This window comes from Silurus meridionalis, chromosome 20 (assembly GCF_014805685.1).
Source record: "Silurus meridionalis isolate SWU-2019-XX chromosome 20, ASM1480568v1, whole genome shotgun sequence".
NCBI classification, from domain to species: domain Eukaryota; kingdom Metazoa; phylum Chordata; class Actinopteri; order Siluriformes; family Siluridae; genus Silurus; species Silurus meridionalis.
Genome location: NC_060903.1, coordinates 17,326,436 through 17,340,242, shown reverse-complemented (window position 1 = coordinate 17,340,242; position 13,807 = coordinate 17,326,436). Strand labels below are relative to the sequence as shown.

Sequence of the window (13,807 nt, the reverse complement as noted above, 5' to 3'; positions counted from 1 at the left end):
GAAGGACGAGAAGAAGAAGGAGGAGTAAAAGCAAGCCAGTGACAGCTAATGAGGACCAGATGCCCTACCTTCACTGGTAGCTACATTCTTCGGAGCTTTGGTCGACGTCTGATCTGTACTTGAGCTCAGGTCGGAGGAAATGCTGGAACTGCCCTTCCCTGAAATCAGAGGCGCACGTGAGGGCAAGGCGAGCTCGAAAAATGCCATAGAATGTGTTAAGTCATCATCATCATAATAAATTATACAAAGATAGAAAGACAAGAACTGGTGAAAGAGAGAGAGAGAGAAAGAGAGAGAGAATGAGGAAAAAAACTTGTTTGGATAAACAGTAGCCTAGATTGCTCTCGCCTCCCTCAATAATGTTTACATAAACATAGTAACCATCGTTCTGCCTACATTTTTTATAACTCTGCTAATAATCCAGATCTTTTTTTTCGTTCCTAACATCGAAACTTTGACTCAAACAGCATTTCAGAACCATCCCATGAGCTGGAACTGATTAATCATCTTCCACTGACGTGGTGCTTCAAAGTTTCACTGCTACAAAATGAGACCTTACACATTCACACCGGTGATTATCTTAGAAAACGCACAGATCGTGAAGTGTTTACAGCATTTCCTTCAAACGAAACATGAATAGAGCGCTTTATTTTACCATACAAGGTCGCTCCGGCGTGCTGCGTCGTGTAAACCAGCTTGTTTTTCAGTAAATACTTTTCCACTGATCTCAATTTTGTGGAGTTTTGTGGAGCTCGTCGCAGAGTTCCAACACGCCCGCTTTAACATAGCGTCAGGTTGCATCAGCGCTATTGTTTATTGTGTATCGTCCGAGAAGAATGCGAGCTTCACTGTAAGTGAGATTAATTGCCTAAAAAAAAAAACGTTGTGATGATGGATTCTGGATAAGTTCTGAGTTCATTCCCATAGATGATCTAAGAGTTCCTTGTTAGGTTCAGGTTTGGGTCACGGCACAAAAGGATAAGAGGTGGTGTCAAAAATTGAATTTATTATAAACACAGCAAAGCCAGGTGTCCTTTTTATTTCTTCAGTAAATATCGTAGTCCATATTTGTTATTAGACCACAGTGTTGTTGAATACTGCATTCGAAATGGTCAAAAGGTGGTTCAGCAGCTCTGATAAAAATTGTTTTATAGCACTATCATTTCTATAGTCGTGAATATTTTTGCAAGTAGGTTTTGGTTTACATTTGTGGAAGGAGCCTCCAGTGTCAAAGCACTGTAACAAAGCAGTAGGTTTTCCTCCCTGAGAAAGTCTTCATGACTAAGGAGTGAAGTTCTGAGTGGAGCTCAACTTGGAAAACCTCTGTATGACCTTGGCCACTGTACTGTAACTCAGTTTCAGGGTGTTACCGATCTTCTCAAAGCCTGGGCATCTTCGTGGAGAGCAACAATTCTAATTCTCAAATCCTCAAAGAGTCATTAGATGCCATGTTGAACATCCAGTGGTCAATATGAGAGAATCGACTCAAAGCACCAAACTGTAACTGCTTTAGTACAAGATACACAAATTTGTGTGGTCTTGTCAAGCAGACAATAACGTGAACATGATGAATACGACGTGAGGCTTTGCATGATTACACCATGTACAGCTGTTATCATTTAGGGTGCACTCACTTTTGTTGGAAGTTATTTAGACAATAATAATTGTATGTTGAGTTATTTTCAGAGGACAGTAAATCTGTACTGCTACACAAGCTGCACATTAACTACTCTAAAATATCTCCAAGTTTCATTTCTATATTATTGTTCACATCGGTTGCTGAAATGTGAGGGGTGCACTAACTTTTGTGAGACACTGTACCCATCATATACATGCACAGTACATCACATCAAGTTTTATTTCTCTCATACCAGAAGAGCCGATGATTACAATTTTAAATCTATACTTTTAATTAATTAATTGTTGTAATTGATAATATTTGAATATCCATTTACCTCCTTTTATCACTTACGTTACAGCAGCTGTAAAAATTCCATCGTACCCAGAAAAAGACAAAAAAATCACCGTGTTTTATAGAAAAAAAACAAACTAACAAACAAACAAACGAAAGCATTGAAAGACTGAAGACTCTTTCCATAAACTTTATAAACCTCTGTGCACATAATTACACACTGTTACATAACGAATCGTTTATTTTCTACAGGACGCGCATGAGCAAAGCATTAGAAAATCTCTGTAGGTTATGTACAGGAACAGAATTGAGTGGGTTATCTCTACACCCTTCTAGTCAGAGTTCTTCGTTCTTTTGTCATGTGACTCCCATATACGCTATGCAGTTTATATATATATATATATATATATATATATATATATATATATATATATATATATATATATATATAAATGATTGTAACTACAGTTAAAGTTGGTGTTTAGTTATTTAGCTCTGGTATTGAAACTATCGATGGGAAGATCAGATCATTTTAGTGACTTGGTAAATCTTGTTTAACCAAATTTCTTTGATCAGAAATAAACTAAAAAATTATTTCATTTGGTCAAACAAGATTCACCAAGTCACTAAAATGATCTGATCTTTCCATCACTAGTTTCAGTACCAGAGCTAAATAAGCTTTGATTTGTGGGGTGGAAAAAACTTTCTATCTCCAGAATGTTTCATTCATGGCTCACAAAACTCTTTTTCTGTCACATTTGGCAGAAGTAAAGAGAAGCTAGTCATCCTCATGGTCCGAGAGGTGATCCGCTTCGGTCTCCACCTGTCAACAGGGAAATCAGCTGGAAGGATCGCTTTCCTTTTAGCGGATTATAGAATGCCAATGTGCTTTGGACGCAGCTGCCATGTCTAAAAGGAAGCTGCAACAGAGAGGTCTGATCAGCTGAAGAAAAATCCATGCTATGCGGCTAAAGTTCCGAACAAATGACCAGACGGTTGTAGATGCAAATAGCAGAAGTGTGACTGAGCCAGTGACCTCATTCTGTCTCTAAATGAAAGTATGACTAATGAAACAATCTGGAAAGGAGGACACCCTGAACGACCTCACGCATGATTTTCAACAGCTTTTAATATTTAAATCGTAATCAGTTGACCTTTTTAAGTGTAAGATTTTGACTTTATTCTCACCTCCACCTCACCTCCTTGCTCAAAAAGTGCCCAGTTCAGATTAGACCACAGCGCTGTGTTCATCTAATCAGGTGTTAATTTTCCATAACAGCAACTTTGATAGCAGCTCCAACTTTAACTCTGATCCCAGGTTTAATATATTAATGAACTTGTTCTAATACGTGACCATTTCTATAGTAACAGCTTATTTACAGTTATTTTATAACACTTTACATTAGTGAAACGAGTCTCTAGATTTGTGAGATTTCATTGGTGAGAAGTTGAGGAGGCCTGGAATGCAGTCAGCGTTCACATTCATTCATGTTCAATAGGGTTGGAGCTCTATAGCAGGAGATCTTCCACATCCCATGTAAAGCAGTCCTTCATGGAGCTGCGTAGGCTTTGTGCACAGTGGCATTGGCATGCTTGAACAAGTTTGGGTCTCCAAGTTTAAAAATGCAATGCGACCACATCATATAGAATTGTCTGACTCCAAGTTTGTGGTAAAAAAACCACATACGGCTGGAAAAGTCAGGTGTCCCAATAATTCTGTTCATAGTGTGTGTGTGTGTGTGTGTGTGTGTGTGTGTGTGTGTGTGTGTGTGTGTGTGTGTGTGTGTCCAGCACATAATGACGTTTTATTCCACTTATTCCAACCCCAACTTGCCAATGATTACAATGTTATAGCAGCTTTAAAAGGCCAAAATGTTTATGACTGCTTTGTGTATTTCTCATAAATATGGTGTTAAATGTTGCTTGTGAATAGTCTTTTTAGGAGTGAACAATGAAACCATGTATCCTGTGAGATTTACACGTCACTCAATCACCAACTTCTCACGTGAATAATTACAACGCAAAACCAACCTACAGATTAGCATCAGAATCGCTAATATATACACACTAGCGTGTTTCAGTGTCGTCGTCTTCTCCTCCTTTAGGCTTTTGAACAGAACTGAACCCTTGGATTGTTTCCTAATTTCTAAACTGTTCAAAAACTTTCTAAACTAAAAAAAAAATGGCCAGATGAATAAAATATGTCAAAGTAATCCGTCCCGTTCGAGGGTGTTTAAATCTTAAAACGGCACATCTGCTCGAGAGCCGCAAAATTGTGGAAAGATAGATGTGAAAATTCCACAGCCGTTCTACCATCTCTGTGGAAATTTATTGCAGTGCCAGGTTTAAAACGCGAGCCAACCGTTGAACCTTCCCAAAAATCATGCCGTTCCTGGGCACACCGCAAGTCTCCGAAACACGGCCAACGTCTCCTTCAGGGGACGAGAGGTCTCTGGCACAAGCGCTGATCATTATGAAACCTTCCAAACACCATCATGGCCAGAATGCCAGTCATCAGTACATTAGTTTTTAATGAGTCAGGGCCTGGCTGTGGTTACTCAACTAAACATGAGGACCAGTCAGGTTTGCACTCGACCTAATAATGAAGGCCTGGATTAATTGCAGTTCAGGTTCTAACACACCTGATCCAGGAAAATCTATGCTCTACAGTACTCCTGAAGGAAGGGTCTTTGATACTTCTACATACTCCATGTTCCAATTTGTATTTTGTTTGCTCTAAATTATTTTTGCGTCTCTGCTTCAGCAGTTCAAGTCCATTTGTTTTAGAAAAATACAGGAAGTCCAGCACATACTGTATGCTAATATTTATTTGTAAGGTTTTCAAGAAATCTACGGGTCTACGAGGTGGTATCAAAAGGTTTCAAGACCAGTTCTGTTTACAGTACACTACAAGTACTTTATTTATCTACGTATACACACTATCACCTTTAAAATAGTCCCCTTGCACAGCAATACGGCGCTCCCAGCGTTCTTCTGGAATTATCTCCTGGAAGTCTTTCCAGAAGCTGTATCTCTGCAACGTTGTCAAAACGCGACCTTTGAGTCGCATCTTCATCTTCTGGAAAAGGGCGAAGTCTGCCGGAGCCAAATCTGGTGAGTAGGGTTGGTGCGGAAGTGAGATCATGTGGATTGTTCTCCGGCGATCATCATGTGCAAGTTGCTGAATGATTTCAGCATTTTCAGGGATTGATCTGTCTTACTGATCTCTAGTTGTCTTCCAGTGATGTTCTTCTTTCTTGAAGTGAACGTGCCGAGAAACACCTCGAACGACTCGTTGCAGTATCGCCATGTGTCACGTTGAACATCTCTTTGCCCAGTTTCACGCAGAATTTCTAACGGAGCTTTGATTATGCAAAGCATAATAGTATGCCGCATTTTTCCTGTTGCTCTAACATGCGTAATACTTACATTACAAATAAAGCGTTCCACATAAAACGCTTAAAAATGTATAAAAAGGCGCCCATTGAAAAAAGTTCAACTTTCAGAAATGTTTCCAATGTATACTAGACACGATACAATCCCAGACAGAGCAAACGATGTGATTATTCAATTAATTGTCACATTCAATGAGGATTATCTTTAAATTTGCTTTACAGATGTTGCATTACAGTAAGAAATAGCACATGACTGTATTCTGTCTGTCGCGAATGTATGTGTGTGAGAGGAATAGACTGGATTTAACATTCCCGATCTGAATCATCAGAGAGTTCATGTTACTTTTTGGATTGCAGTGCGGTCGGACACGGGGGTTCCTAAAGTAGAACAGTGCCAGAGTTCTGATTCAAGCATGCAAACAAGTTCCCTCTGCCTTCCTGCCCAGCGCTGTGGTGTCTATCCTTTAATTCAGCAAGAAATGGGAAAATGTGCACGTCAGCAAATAAATACCAAAACCTGAAACATGACGCAGCTTTGCGATGATGATGATGTCTGCTGAAATAAGACGCATCGGCTGGTTGATTTGACTTCATTCCTCTGTATGTTCAAGTTTATTTCTATAGCGGTTTTCACAATAGACAATGTCTCAAAGCAGCTTTAGTGGTTTGTGCTCCTTCGTTTCTTCTACCTTTTTTCTAACAGGAAACCATAAATACACATATCCATCTAACATCCAACTGGATCAACCTTTTTGCAGCCCTGTGATATATTGGGTTTAATTATAGTTTACAATAATATTCTGGCTATTTTATTCCGGTCTGGTAAAGGATGGATCATGGAGGATCTGAAATCTGGGAAAGGCCTGGTTAAGGTGTGAGGAATTCCTGAACATACTGCCATGTTTTGGGGAGTTTGGAGCAAACCAGAGAACCTAGAAGAATCCCACACTGACACTGAGGCACCATGAGAAACTCCAAGAAGAAGAGTAACCCCAGGTCACCACTATGAAGCTGTGAAGCATGTAGACATCATGAGAACCAGTGGTTAAGAGGTTTTTTTGGTAACCCCTTTGATTTGAGGGGCACTTTTTCATGTAAGGTACTGCTAAAAGTACCCATATGAATGCCAACAAAATTAGTTTGAAATGAATGCATTATGAACATAATTGCAAGAGGACAGCAGTTTATTTGTAGATGATGGACAGAGAGGACACGTCACGTTAGGAAGGGGGGGGCGCACACGTGCAGCATCAATATGTGAGACAAGTAGGAGTAATGGAAGGCTGAGCAGTGCAGACCACAGCACACACCTATTAGAAACAATTGACATTGTCCTAAAAAGAAAGAAAGAAAGAAAGAAAGAAAGAAAGAAAGAAAGAAAGAAAGAAAGACAAAAGGCTGTCTAACATAACATGTCAAAGAAAGAAAGAGAAAGAAAGAAAGAAGAAAGAAAGAAAGAAGAAAGAAAGAAAGAAAGAAAGAAAGAAAGAAAGAGTTAATTGACATTGTTTTAGCAAGAAAGAAAGAGAGAAAGAAAGAAAGAAAGAAAGAAAGAAAGAAAGAAAGAAAGAAAGAAAGAAAGAAAGAAAGAAAGAAAGAGGAAAAGACTGTCTGACATGACATGTCAAAGAAAGAAAAACAAAAATGAAGGAAAGAAAGAAACGCACGCACGCACGCCTGGACGCTCGCGCTGCGTCTCCACTCACCTTCACTCCCACTCTGCTTGCCCTGACTCGCTCCCATCCCGCGGAGCGCGCGCGATCTCACCGATGACCCATGCACACCAAAAACATGGACCAAAAAAGAGTTCAAGAGTTAAAGAAAAAAAAAAAGAGAGAGAACCGTAGAAAACCGAGGAGAAGAAATATACTCCAAAGTCCTCCGGGGGCTCGCGCGTTAATAAATCTCCGCACGGGACATAACGGTCCTCCAAAACCTCGGCGTCTCCTTTTTTTCTTTTCCTTGCGCTCTTTTATTCTCCAACCTTTCGCCTTTAACACTCAAATTCTTCTCACGTTCTCCATGCTGGGACCAATGAAAAATCCTTATCTTTCCGACCAAGCACGCGCGTAATCGTGCAAAACAAATTCACAGAAAAGACAGATGATGGAAAGAAAGAAAGAAAGAACTGTACATGGAAGATACTTCTTGATCCGGGAGCGCGCACTCGCTCCTGTCCTTGCCGAGGCGCGTGCACGAAGGGGGGGGGCGCACAAGCTCCGAACGGACTGTGCACCGCTCTCGTGCGGCGTGTGTGTGCCATTTTACACGCAAGAAAAAAAAAAACGTGCACGAGCGGCCCTACACTATCTTAGGACATGACGTATTTTATATGTAAGGACTTGAACGTTTCAAATGCACGTAAATGAAGGTTAAGGTGGTGTTATATAGAATTCACCTTGACGAGGATACACACCTGATGCATCTTTCCTGGTGAAAAAATTATAAAAAATTATAAAAAATAAAATACAGTAAAAGTACAGAAGATCCCAATCAAGGGCAGGTGCATGTAATATTTAGTGTTTATGGATATGCTTATAATGAGTTTAAATTAATTCACTCGTTTCAGTTCAGTGTATATTTATTGATTTTTCACCCCAATGGGATCAATAAATTATTCAGAGTCTAAATGATCTTCAGGACATGGAGATCAGTTGGAGGCAGTTTAAGTTTATTGGCGCTTTGCACAATGGACATTTTCTCAAATCGGCTTTAGAAAATGTAAGAATTATTGAACAAAAAGGAACAACTCCCTTAGGAGGAAACTTCGAGAGGAACCAGACTCACAATGGGAACCCGTCCTTATTTGGTTGGATTACTAATAATCACACACTCTGGTGCTCATGATATTTCTCTCTCTTTTCCTTGTTTTGTGTTTTTATGATTTACAATGTCCTTTCTACAGCCTTCTACAGTCAGTTGAAGTTGTGAAGCTCCTGAGCAACTCATAAAATTGCTAGAGCAAAATGAAGAGCAACTGATCCCTAAAGAGCCAGAAAATGCTAGAAAATGTTGAGTTTTTCTCCTTCTTCGAAAACATTCTCTCAGAAGGTCCAGATGATGCAGTGATCCCAAGATATATGACTGAGTGACCAAACACTGATTTATTTGTATGATGAACAGAGTCATAGAAGAGGAAGACACCGGTAGATACATCACACACCACCACTATTAAACATATTGTACTTTAGGGTCCATCCTTATTATCCACCACCACCTTTTCCACATGTACACAGAAATGTTGTAAACAATTCATCTTTTGCTTAGATCTCTTCCGATCTACTCGATTCATCCCGACCTCCTACATATAGATCAAGTTCTCTTCAATTGGAGACCACTTTGTGCTGCTGGGGATGGTTCCTACTTAACAGCCTAAAGATCCATAAACTTTGAGGACGGATTTGGACTGTAATATTCCATAACATCAACAGTCTGCTAAAATAGCTCAGGACCACAGTTTGCATGAACAGTTTTGGATTTGAGGGTCTGGTTCCTCTCAAGGTTTCTTCCTCATGCCATCTCAGGGAGTTTTTCCTCACCACAGTCTCACCACTGGATCAATCATTAGGGACAGGGAAGTTTTATCTTTGCTCTTTAATGTATAAATGGAGATGCATTGTGGCAACTTCAGAGAATAAATTAATAATAATAATAATAATAATAATAATAATAATAATAATAGTTATTTAAGTATACATTTATATATAAGTATATACTAAGTTTGGAGTTAGGTTTGGGTGTAATATAGGTATAAGAAATTATATATATGTTCATGGAAGATCTTCATTATTACAGTGTGTGTGTGTGTGTGTGTGTGTGTGTGTGTGTGTGTGTGTGTGTGTGTGTGTTGAGACAATATTTTGAATTTATAGAAAAAAAAGGACAGTTTCCCAGAAAGAGATTTAGCCTAATCCTAAACTAAAATTGCCCTTCAAACCAGATTAACCAAATTCTGCTTTCTCTGTCATGGTCGTCTTAGACTTGGTCTAGTCCAAAGTTTAATAGGCTGATTTCCTGGAAAATTTAATTTTACCTGAATGTGGGAACACTTGCCCCAATAACTGATGGTACATTGGTGGATCAATTTTGAAGATTTCTTAAAAATAAATTAGCTTCTTTTCTTGTCTTTAACTAACCTTTTTCATATTCTATGTATTTTTTATGATGTAAAAATGTAAATACTTCGATTGAACTTTGACTTAATGTTTGTTTGGCAGCTGTAATGTCCCGTCTAAAACGCAGGGGGCAGTACACGATAAAAACCCCGTCAATAACGCAGCAGGAACGGTTCCGAGGTCGACGAAGAAGAATTTGCAGCGACGAAAGCTGCTGCATAGGAAACGGCGTAGAAGAAGAGGAAGAAGAGGAAGAAGAGGAGGCCCGCTAATAACTTAAACCCCGGCGCTGTAAGTGTTTCCTATCAGGCAGAATTATTTAATATTTCGTTCACACTTTCATGATATAAAGTTTGTCTTTCTGACTGTAACACATTTTAATGGGCGGTAATCAGTGGGTTTTTTTTTAATTTTGCTCACGTGGCGCCTTTTTTGACGTCTTATTTACACCAGATGAGATTGACAGTTGTGACGTCATCCGTGTGTTTATCCAATGACGTATTCTGTTGTCACTTCCTCTGTTTAACTGCAATAAATTCACCCAAAATTCCAGAAGGAAACCAAGTGTACAATGAACCAGGAATGAAAACCATCATTCTCATGCAGAACCAGAATCACTCTTAATCATCCTGAAGGTTCCTCTTCCATCGCAATTTCCAGAAAAAGTGTACACCTTAATCTCTTTGGTGTTACATTTAATGTCCATGTTAAGATTCAAGTCGAGATGTTTTTATTCGTTAAATATTTATGAGGTGGTATCAAAAAGTTTGGAGACTCGCTCTGTTCACAAGCAAGAACTTTATATTTGTTTACACACGATCACCTTCAAAATAGTCCCCTTGCACAGCAATACGGTGCTCTTACCGTTCTTCTGGAATTATCTCCTGGAAGTCTTCTTTTCGAAGCGTGTCAAGCACCTTCTGTGATTCGTGCCGAATCTTCACAACGGTGTCAAAACAGCAACCTTTGAGTCGGATCTTCATCTTCGGGGAAAAGAGCATGAAGTCCGCAGGAGCCGAATCTGGTGAACAGGGTGGGTGCGGAAGTGAGATCGTATGAATTGTTCTCCGACGATCATCATGCACGGGTTGCTGAATGTTTTTATCATTTTCTGAAATGGAGCATGTCGGAGGTCTTCCTGAACTCTAGTGATGTTCTTCTGTTCTAACTTGCTGTCCATGATGAAATCGCAAACGTGGTTACGCACGTTTTCAGAATAGCATCAGTTACACCATTAGTCTCGAAACGTTTTGATAGCACCTCAGACGTAATATAACTTGCAATGAAATGTAAACTTGATTAGAAAATCGTGCAGTAGATGAAAGGGACTATAAATCTAAAATAAGAGTAAAAGAAAATATATTTAATAATAAAAAAGTGGTGGTTAAAAAATAATGCAAAAGAGATGTGTAATTAGGTATGACATTCCATATAATTTGTATTTCTCTTTTGCACATCTAAATACATTTGCACTGTTTCTAACCACCACTTTATTATTATCTGACTATAAACGGTCTTCCCGCATCGCCGGCTTCTCTCGTTTTCGAAAACAAGTCAAAATTCGTACTAGTACTTTTAATATTAGTGTAAAAATACAAATGTGTTAAGTGTTATACCTTATGCATTCGTTCCTTCTTATCAAAGTGTATTGACTAAGGTGCAAATGTGAAGATAATTCTGCAAAAAAAAATGCAACATGAGGTACAATATTGTAGTTTGTGCAAAAGTAGGCAGTAATAGTAAGTACTTGTCTTGTAAAAGATGAATGTAGGGCTCGGTTAAGTCCTGGTGCTGATCATGGCCTTACGTTATGGTTCCCCTCCTTGTTTTAGGAGTGAAGTCACAGCGATGGCCACCAGCCCGATGCTCCAAGAGGGCATCAAAACAGCTGAGGACCTTCTGAAGCGAGTGGACCTACTGTGCAGCCACCAGAACCAGGAAGTGGAAGGCCGTGCCAAACTGTGCAGCAAACTCCGTGCCGAGCTGAAATTCCTGCAGAGAGTGAAAGCCGGACAAGTCGCGATCAAAGAGTCTCACCTGCAGAGCACCAACCTGACTCACCTGAAAGCTGTCGTGGAGTCGGCAGAAAGCCTCGAGAACGTCATCAGCGTTTTGCACGTGTTCGCGTACGAGGGTCAGGATGGACGGAAGCAGACGCTGGTGGTGGATGTGGTGGCAAACGGAGGGCACACGTGGGTTAAGGCCATCGGGCGCAAAGCCGAGGCGTTGCACAACATATGGCAGGGCAGAGGGCAGTACGGCGACAAAAGCGTGATCCGGCAGGCGGAGGATTACCTGGAGGCCAGTCGCCAGCAGCCCATCCAGTATAGCAACCCGCACATCATCTTCGCCTTCTATAACGGCGTTTCCAGTCCGATGGCCACCGACTTAAAGAGATGGGCATCTCGGTTAAAGGCGACATCGTCGCCGTGAACATGGTCGTCACATCAGATGAGGATGAAGATGAGGACGAAGATGAATGCGATTTCCCTCTGGACGAGCAGACTCCAGAGGACGCCGACGAAGAGGATGACGACGAAGTGCAACTCGCGCACACCCGCGTGGACCGAGACACCGTCGTAGCGAGCCTGGCGTTCCCTACCGACGTCAAAGTCGCAGTGTGTCCGCGCGTAAACCTCGACATCACCACGCTCATCACGTACGCGTCCTCTCTGAGTCACGGGAACTGCCACTTCACTTTCAGGGAGTACGTCCTGACCGAGCAGGCTGCTCAGGAGCGCCAGGATAAGGTGCTGCCCAAACTTGAAGCTTTCATGGAGAGGAAGGAGCTTTTCGCCTGCCACTCCGCCGTGCAGGACTTTCGCACCATTCTTGACACTCTGGGCGGCCCGGGCGAACGCGAACGAGCCGAGAAGCTCCTCGCCAGGCTCACCTTGGTACCCGATCAGCCCTCGGAGCGCACGCTGCGCCTCGTAGCCAGCTCCAAAGTCAACCACAGGTCGCTCATGATATTCGGTACGGGTGATACTCTCCGCGCCGTCACCATGACCGCTAACAGCGGATTCGTTCGCGCTGCCGCTAACCAAGGCGTACGCTACAGCGTGTTTATCCATCAACCTCGAGCGCTGACGGAAGGCAAAGAATGGAGAGCAACGCCCATATAATGGACCCGAACACAGTACACACAGATATCCTAATAGCACGAACTCGAACGGCCGAATGCGTCAGAAGTGCGCGGAGCTACGGTAGCACTTTAAACGATGCCTGATTTACTCGAAAAAACATCTGCAAGAGACTTTTTCGTTCACGTTTTCATACAGCTGTGCAGATGTTTCACAGCTGGGCTGCTAATACAGACAGCATCTATGCTGCGTTGGAAAATTTTTTTTTTCTTTCAGCATGATATTTTTTTTTTATGAACTCAGTGCCTCAGTCTCTGGCTGTAAAGACTGCAGACAAACCAAATGACACGATTGTGGTGGAAATAAAGTCAAACATTGAACCACAAATATTGTACACTGTGTTTGTATTCTGAGGAAAAAAATGGTCGGATATTTGTTTTGCGATCTGTATGGTTGGATCTTTTTTTTTTTTTCTTTCCGTCTGGCCAAAATTGAAATAAGCATCCGTTAAAAAGATGGCTTGTGTGTGTGTCTGTGTGTGGAAGTTTGTACAATAAAATCCTTGCAGTAAAGTTTAAGTAAGTTAAAATAAAAAATGTGAAAAAATGTTTTTTTTTCTCCAAAAAAATGCATTCTTGTAACGTGTAATGTCTGTAAACGAATCGAAAACTCAAACGCCTGCTCTGAGTATCCTCACTCCAGTGCTCTTTAAAGCACAACATATAAACATGTAAAAAAAGGAAAAAAAATTCATTTTCAAAAGTTCATTCCACATCCGGTTCACACACGTTTTTAGATCTCTCTAGAGATGTTTAATCGGGTTCAAGACTGGGTTCTGGCTGGGCCACTCGAGGACATTCACAGAGTCGTCCTGTAGCCACTCCTTAGTTATCTTGGTTGGTTGTTGTTCTGAAAGGTTCTCCGCTCTCCAGAGAAAAATGCTGGAGCTCTTTCAGAGTGACCATCAGGTTCTTGTTCACCTCCCTGACTAAGGCCCTTCTCCCCAATCGCTCAGTTTGGCTGTGCAGCCCGTTGTAGGAAGTTCTGGTTGTTCCAAACTTCTTCCATTTACGGATGATGGAGGCCACTGTGCTTATTTGGACCTTCAATGCTGCAGAAATCTTTCTGTACCCTTCCCCAGATCTTCTCGAAACAATTTTTTGGACTTCATGGTTTGGTTTGCGCCCTGACATACACTAACTGTGGGACCTCATATAGACAGGTGTGTGCCATACTTATGAACGTGATATTCTTCGTATTTTATTTTTAATAAATTTGCAAAAATTTCAAACAAACTTCATT

At 41.0% G+C, this 13,807-nt stretch overlaps 2 protein-coding genes across 2 annotated transcripts in view; one reads left to right on the top strand and one right to left on the bottom strand.

Moving 5' to 3' along the window:
* The window catches only part of fbxl7 (F-box and leucine-rich repeat protein 7), a 40,545-nt gene extending 32,979 nt beyond the window's left edge, over nucleotides 1-7,566 (bottom strand). Inside the window, exons 1-2 of the mRNA XM_046876200.1 lie at nucleotides 7,014-7,566; nucleotides 69-158 (exon numbers count right to left, since the gene is read on the bottom strand). Coding sequence (XP_046732156.1) covers nucleotides 69-158; nucleotides 7,014-7,050 — 127 coding nt within the window. The 5' untranslated portion in view covers nucleotides 7,051-7,566. The remainder of the gene's footprint in view (nucleotides 1-68; nucleotides 159-7,013) is intronic.
* Nucleotides 7,567-9,604: 2,038 nt separating this feature from the next.
* On the top strand, nucleotides 9,605-13,115 carry c20h7orf25 (chromosome 20 C7orf25 homolog). The gene is given in 3 exon segments (XM_046876338.1): nucleotides 9,605-9,713; nucleotides 11,255-11,802; nucleotides 11,805-13,115. Coding segments are annotated over 2 exon segments (1,275 nt in total). The 5' UTR covers nucleotides 9,605-9,713; nucleotides 11,255-11,270; the 3' UTR covers nucleotides 12,548-13,115.
* Nucleotides 13,116-13,807: the final 692 nt, after the last annotated feature.